Here is a 7,765-nt window from a genome sequence, read left to right on the forward strand (position 1 = left end):
TGAAATTATCTCTTATGAACATATAAATAAATTCTAGTGGAATACCGTGAAAGTTTACATAAAATTTTGGGATTAGATATGACTAAACCTTATTTCCGTTATGGAAATGCCGTGAAATTTTACAGTGATTCACAAGGAGATAGTATACTTATAAATCCTCATGAAGCAATTTTACAAAATGATGGTATGTTTAATATAACAACTATCATATTATATTACTATTTCTGTATGTTGTGATTATTTTTTTAATTAGATACAATAAGCAGTAACCGAAAAGTAAAACTTGTGCAAGGTTTATACGCGTATCATCATTATATGCAAGACAATTTTGATGATGATGGTTGGGGATGTGCATATAGATCTCTGCAAACCATCATTTCATGGTTTAGGTAATTCTAAGATGAAGACTATTTACATTTTAATAGATGTTTTTGTATATAACATTTCGAAATGCAATTTTTTTTTATCATTATAGGTTACAAGGCTACACAGAAATACCAGTACCCTCTCATAGTAAAATACAAAAATGTTTAGTTGAAATAGGAGACAAATCCTCAAATTTTGTCAATAGTAAACAGTGGATTGGTTCCACAGAAGTCGGTTTTGTACTAGAAAGTCTTTTGAATATTAGTGTTAAAGTACTCTGTGCATCTACAGGTGAAGAGGTATCATCATTAGCTCCTGATCTTTTGCATCATTTTCAAACACAGGGTACACCAGTAATGATTGGTATTAGATTTTTTTATTTTTGTACTAATAGTAAGTAAATTTAGTTTTTATGATTTTATATTTAAATAAATCCTAGGTGGTGGAGTACTAGCTCATACAATATTAGGAATCAGCTATGATGAAGTTACTGGGGATGCTAAATTCTTGATTTTGGATCCACATTATACAGGTCCTGAACACTTACCAACAATAATAAACAAAGGTTGGTGTGGATGGAAATCAAAAGAGTTTTGGAAAAAAGATGCATTTTATAACATGTGTCTTCCACAAAGACCAGTGTGTATCTGATCATGATGAATTGAAGATAAAAAAAAATTATGCACAATCACACTGGCAGTGTTCAGAAATATGTATTTATTAACTAGTGAACTCAGAGTAACATAGTATACAATTAAATGCTACAGATATGTTTATATAAAATACTGTTTAAATGAACATGCAATTTCCATTATATTTTGTTATAGTATTATTTCTATATAAAAGTTGCTATCTAAAATTGTTATATTGGAAAGCATTGTTACTTATATGTATTTTCATTTTATAGCTGAACATAATTGCATACTATATCCATTTTCAATACAGTCCTATGAACAAATTGAAAAACATATTTAATATTAAGGAGCAACTATTCATTCCAATATCCTGTATTGATACTTTAATGTAAACTATTTTTTATTGTATACATTTTAAGGTACATTTCAAGTTGTTCTAAAACTTCAATACCATTCTAATTCATTAAGCCTAGAAGGAACCTGTTATAAACAGACAACCTTTTCTAAGCTTTGTCTATGTTTGGTCCAAGCTAGCTCAAAATAAAAACTGATGTGTTAAATTTACTCTCCAAATACTTTAACAATAAGATTTAATACCTCTGACATTTAAAGTGTAAACTGAAGGTTAAGTATCATAAATATTAAAGTACTGAAAATGCTACTTCTGCCAATAAGAAGGTTCCTGATTTTTATCCAAGTCTTTTGAGAAACATATTATTTTGTATAAATTTTTAATTTATATAAAACTAAATACACTTATGTTGAGAATAATTATTTTGTTGCAAAGTTAATGAATACATGTAATGTAGTGTTAAAGTAGTATGTAACATTTTTAAAATTAAGAACATATTTATTGTGACATTAAAATTATAATACACAATGTTTCTACATAATTCCCTGAAGAATTACAAAATTTTAAAGCTACTTGTAAGTTAAAATGTACATTTTGTAACATATATATTAAACTTTTTGTATAAATATATTTTAAAAAATGATTTTGTTGAAGAAAATACAGAATTCTATTTATTATTTATTCAACATTAAATAATTTTGTATTTTTCTCTTATGCACCAAATATTTTAAATGAAATAAAAATGATTTATTTCTTGCAGTCTATAACAATACAATTGTTATATACACAATGTATTCAATATTACATGTTTCCTACAGCTTTTTGCAAAAGTTGTCCAAACCGATTTGTAATTAAAAGTGAAACATCTATAAACCTATCAACGCAATTGCTTAAACATGTTTCTGTTCGATTATCCAATTTGACTCCTGGTTTATCAACACATTTTTCCCAACAAATGTCGTTGAATTCACGTATCTAAAATTACATTAAAAAACAGTTTCATAAACCTTTACGAACAATACAAATATTTGAGATATTCTTTAATATTGAGTATTTATTTTTACAGTAATATAATGATAGTTAAAAATTATTCATGTTATCAACAATTTTATAACAAGAATATTAATAATCTAAAACTTTACCTTCATGTTACATGTTATATACACAATATTCAATACAATAACCTTTTTGATATGTTATAACAAATGCTAAACTATTTGAAAAAGTTATAAGTAAGGCAAACAATACTTTTTTACTTTCAATTTCTTACATATACTATACCTGAGCTTGAAATTGTGCTCTCTGCTTTTCAGTTAAGAGAAATTCTTGTAGTTCAGCGTCTGCGCCAGCAACCTTGCTACCTTCCATAGAAAAATTATCAGCCATTTTCTGAATATATCTTATTTATTTAATTTTACAAAACAGCCTAAATACTGTTTTCGAAAATTAACAATATCCTAGTCTTTCAGGAACACACGTGGTCTTAACTACTAATATTCACTAAAATAGTTTTTTACCGGCATGTATCTAGTAACTAATATAATACATGAATGAGATTTTATTTAACTTGTGAAATGTTACTAGAAACTGGACTGTATGAAGCATTGGATATTTGATTACGCTAATGAATCAGTAAAATATTAAACACAAATAAAATGGAAATGTAAAAATATGTGATTATGCAAATGAACTAGTTTGAAATTATTTTTATGATTGTGTTTGTATGTGTTACAAATAACTTATAAATAATTTAAATAACTACATATAATTCTTGTCTTACTAATAGATACGAAAACTGATATAAAAATTGGTATTTGTAATAAAAAATAGTATTTTCACTTTATTGATAATTAATCTACAAAATCATTTTCAATAATGTTATGTTACGTTTTCCTTTCATATCTATTTGTTTTATCACGAGTTTACAATGAAATTCATTTTAAAAATGAACAATTTGTTATTAAATATTGCTCTTAAATTTTAAACGATTAATTTATCATGATGCCATTATAATAATAATTGGTTGTTTTGATAAATAAGATGTTTATAAAATATATGTAAAACTTCGAAAATATATGTAACAATGCATATGTAAAAATTTGGATGCCTGGAAATAATAATTCCATTTAGACGTTGCAAGAAATCAATCTTAGGTGCCGGTATTCATTGAAACCATAATAGCCATACTCTTCTCTCGCTACGGTTGATTTTCAGTAACACTATAATTTGTTTCTCGCAGTTATAGTAATCGACGTTAATTTCCTACATTTGGTTTGCTTACTTTCCTATTGTACTTACGTACTTACGTACCTATTATTTACAACTTTCACATATTTCACATATACTTTAACAAATTCAGTAAAACAAAATTTTTTCACTTTTAGTTTATTTTCGAATGTAATTTCAGTATATTTACATATAAATACATTTACGATACAAATTCACTCATTACGTTTTGACAATAATCCACTAATGTAATTTCATTGACAATATTTTGCAGGTATTCAATAAAAATTCTTATTATTAAAGTCTTTGGACGTCGTAATTATTATAATTCTGTGACAATGAAAACAATAAATCACTGTTTACGAATAGTATAATAAAACGAGGATCCGCAACTGCAGTTTAATAAATTTCTTTGAACCAAGTTATTTAATTAATAGTGTAACAAAGTTAGTAAAATTTCATGACTTTACAATTAAGGAATTACCGCGGCGTGTATACAAAAAACACATGGCAAAAGAAAAGTTGATGAAAGAAAGAATTATGTAATTTAAAATTTGGATTTCGTCATGGTCGTTATTTTAGTAATCATTGCGTTAAAGTCACGCCAGATCGTACGAGTCCATTCGTAAGTACACAGTATTGTAGCTACATACGTATGCGCCGGGATGTCAGGGATCAACAGTTCCTATCACGTGCAATTGATCGTGCCACTTGTGGATACGGCCCTGAGTGCCGGCAAGTCTGTTAGCCGGCGCGGAACGTAGCGGCGCTGCATTTCAGGAACCGTCGTTCACAGCGTCATCGCTGTCATAGTTGCGTGAATTCATCTCGTTCTAACGATCATACCCGCAAGGGAGAGAAACGAAACGGTGTGGACGCGTGTCCTATCTGAGACACACGTTAGTGCCGTCCGAGGCACGGCAACGTTACGGTGGTGTGGTGTGCGCGCTTATTTAACTGATTGTACGACTGTTGACAATGACCGCGACCGTGGAGGACTACTATGATGGTTCCCGGTCGTTTTCCTGGCTGGCAAATTTCATTGATCTGCCGATCGACCAGGTGAGCGATTACTTTCTTTCCATTTTTTTACCCAAGCATTCGCTTCTCCTTATTTGCCTTTCTACCGCCCAAAAGGAGGGCGCATCGATCGAACTTTAGATTACAGCCGGATATCTGTCACTTTTATCAAGTATCCTTCTTGCGATTGAACCTGCCGCAGTTGCCCCTGGATTACTCTCATAGTAAGCGTCAAGGTTAAGATTCGTCATGCTTCGGATCGACTAACATTTTCGAAATCGTAACACCGTGAAATTCTACGTGTTATGATCTTCGTAAAAACAGTGGTTGCAACGTACGTCTCAGAAATAGTCGCGAAATAACAATGTGGCATGATCGGTTATTCGATAATTCGAAGGGTTAACTCCACTTGTCAGTGTGCTGCGTACGCCTGTAATTTGTAAGGTATATTGTGCGTGGGATTGATATAAACATCGTCATTGAAATCGTTTTCGTCGAGTTTCTATACCGCTACGAGCTCTATTAGATTATAGACACGATACTGAAGTAGCTCCTTTTCTTTGTATACGCGTTAGGCTGTATCCGGTCGTCCTACGTGAATTATCGAACGCTAGAAATTAAACGAGAACACGAGAGTGAGAGGGAGACATAGGAGATGAAGATTCATTTTCAGAGTTACCACTACATGTGTAATGTTATTTTCCGTTAGAAAGTGTGCCCTGTATACGTAAATACACATGGTGTGACAAGAAAATTAAAAATAGCACCGGTGACAGTGTATTTTCTGCGAAATGCTTTCGACGCTTAACCTAAAGTCGAACTCGTGCGATTTCAATGTGCCATGATACTTTCGATAAAATCAAATTCGTGTAAGGTTTGACGAAGGTGTCGCGAATGTGAAAGGTCGCGTGATGTGATAAAGTTATCATGCCGAAAATATTGGAGAAAATTCACGTGTGGAACTTCAAAGAAACTCGTGAAAGTAATAAACGCGACAGCATCGCGAAATATGTATATTCTGTAAATAGAATGACCGGCGAGTGCATTTAGAAACGATCTCTCTACCCTATATAAACTACATCAGATGCAACAGTTGGGAGAAGTCGAGTGCAACGTGAACTAATGCCACACGAGCAGAACCAATGTTTGCCGCGTACCTTCGTGTACTGGTTGTTTAAAAAGCAAACAATTTTCTTTTCTTTAAGCGAAAATAAACGAAGTGTACAACCGGCAAAATTAACAAACTAAATATTTACGACACAGAAGTTTCTCGTACGTGTCAATATTTCCTCGAGAAAAATAAAAACGAAACTAGTAACTTTTCTGCGTTCAATTTTTATGTAATAAATATTTCCCTTCGATATGTAAGCACAAGTTTTAACTACGAGGTTAATTCACAAGGTTCAGTAGCCATGTTACATTCATACTTACATACCTGACAAAAATAGAATGCTTGAAATAGAAGAATGGATATTTCGAATTTTTTAAGAAAATCACTATTTTCTTTGTCTGTGAATAATTACTTACAGGTGTGATTTCATGATTTTATAACGATCTCAGATTTAATTGTACTCGCATTTATATTTCTCGAAATAGGCACGGAGAAATAAATCAGGGTCACATATTACAGAGGCGTCAGACTATCCCTTTTTCTCCGTTGAACGGTAGTAATTGTATCCAGAAAATTGCCGTGTGGTAACGAGCAGTGGGTGCAATTTCACAGTCGTTGAATGTCTCGGAAGAAGTCGTTCCAGCTGTTTTTTCTCGCTGTTACTTTTAGGTGTAGCCATTTTTTGCCATTATTTCCATTCACGGCACGTTAGGTGCTATGTTACTGGAAATAGATTCGAAAACGATTAGCTACAAATATCATAAATACGGTAGTTGGAATAATTGCTGATAACGTTTCATATTACTTTGGATATTAGGATAATCTTATCTGAATTCGTGCTATAAAGATACATACTAATTTTATCGTCGTTTTATTATACAATTCGTCTTTTTCGTTTAATTTCTGTTTCTTTTTTTCGAACAATAGAGCCTTTATCATGGTAATTACCCCTTTTATTTCGATAATTTGCATAAATGTGCAATTATTACTAATTTCAACCGATCTTCCGTCACTTAAAAAAAAAAAAAGAAAAATCTGTAATTTCGTTCACATTCAGACGAATGAAAGATTATGCAAATCTTTACGTGAAAAATATTTTCAGCGAAACAGTTGCACCTGTGCATGGAAATGAAAATATTCGATCTCGAAAGTGCAGGGGAAAGAAGAAAGAATGAAATGCATCGACAAGACTTGTTTTCATACATGTCATTGTGAGCTGTTGTCGAGGCTTAATTTTAGAGCTGTATGAGATACTTGAACGTCATCGATTGGAAGCAATGTAATCCGATGCAGAAGCATTTATTGTGTGTTGTGCTTGCAAATTCATCTCTCAATTTTTTCTGTTTCCATCGTTTCCACGATTTTCAATTTGGCAAATTATTCATGGTAACGAATTATTTAAACAACATTTTTCTTCTTCTAATTTTAATTGCTATATTTCTGTGGAAAAATATTTTTAATTGACGCAAGCAACATCGATGGCGTCATTTTTATTAATAAATGTGTCGGTAAAGTCGTAGAAAGATTGTTACAGAAGAAAAAAGGGGGAAAGAAAGTGTGAAAGAAATGATACGTAGCTATTTTTCCAAAATTATCTAAGAGTGGCGCGATACCTAATCAGCGGACGTGATTCATACAATGTCTCCTGTGTAGAACATAGCGACCTGGTTTCTTAGTTGCTAATTCCACTAATTCAGTATCAATGTAGTACAGGTGAAGGATTTCATTCTGACGCCTACTACGTTGTTGAGAGATGCGATCAGTCCTTGCAATTAAAGTCATAACGGAACATCGCGAAGTGATAATCGTCGATATTGATGACACTTTGGTACATGGTAGTAATAAGGAAAAGATTCAAATTCTGAAACATTGAAATTTTTAAATATTAAAATTTTCAAAGTTTCAAACTTTCAAATATTCGAACTTTCACAATTTCAAAGCTTCAAAATTTCAAATATTCAAAGTTTCAAAATTTCAAAGATCCAAAGTTTCAAAGTTTCAAAATTTCAAATATTCAACGTTTCAAAATTTTTAATATTCGAAGTTCCAAAGTTT

The 7,765-nt window shown here is 31.5% G+C and overlaps 2 protein-coding genes across 2 annotated transcripts in view; one reads left to right on the forward strand and one right to left on the reverse strand.

Annotated features, from left to right (window-relative positions):
- LOC108578041 (ufm1-specific protease 2) overlaps nt 1–1,017 on the forward strand; it is a 2,392-nt gene extending 1,375 nt beyond the window's left edge. The window contains 5 exon segments of the mRNA XM_017941294.1: nt 1–32; nt 35–188; nt 267–389; nt 476–729; nt 806–1,017. The exon segment at nt 1–32 is cut by the window's left edge and continues 187 nt beyond it. Of these exon segments, the coding sequence (XP_017796783.1) occupies nt 1–32; nt 35–188; nt 267–389; nt 476–729; nt 806–1,017 (775 nt within the window).
- A 1,137-nt stretch (nt 1,018–2,154) lies between these two features.
- LOC108578043 (mitochondrial import inner membrane translocase subunit Tim8-like) lies at nt 2,155–2,739 on the reverse strand. Its single transcript, XM_017941296.1, has 2 exons — nt 2,635–2,739; nt 2,155–2,328 (listed from the first exon to the last, which is right to left on the reverse strand). The coding sequence occupies exons 1-2, from the start codon at nt 2,737–2,739 to the stop codon at nt 2,155–2,157; spliced, it is 279 nt and encodes a 92-aa protein (XP_017796785.1).
- Nucleotides 2,740–7,765: the final 5,026 nt, after the last annotated feature.

The sequence above is a fragment of the Habropoda laboriosa genome, unplaced genomic scaffold (assembly GCF_001263275.1).
Source record: "Habropoda laboriosa isolate 0110345459 unplaced genomic scaffold, ASM126327v1 scaffold1094, whole genome shotgun sequence".
In the NCBI taxonomy this organism is placed as follows: Eukaryota; Metazoa; Arthropoda; class Insecta; order Hymenoptera; family Apidae; genus Habropoda; species Habropoda laboriosa.

Excerpts from the sequence above, each read along its gene's own strand:
- LOC108578043 (XM_017941296.1), bottom strand. The coding sequence starts at position 2,739 with ATGGCTGATAATTTTTCTATGGAAGGTAGCAAGGTTGCTGGCGCAGAC. Across the intron at positions 2,329-2,634 it reads GAGCACAATTTCAAGCTCAG|ATACGTGAATTCAACGACAT; the intron begins GTATAGTATATG and ends ATGTAATTTTAG.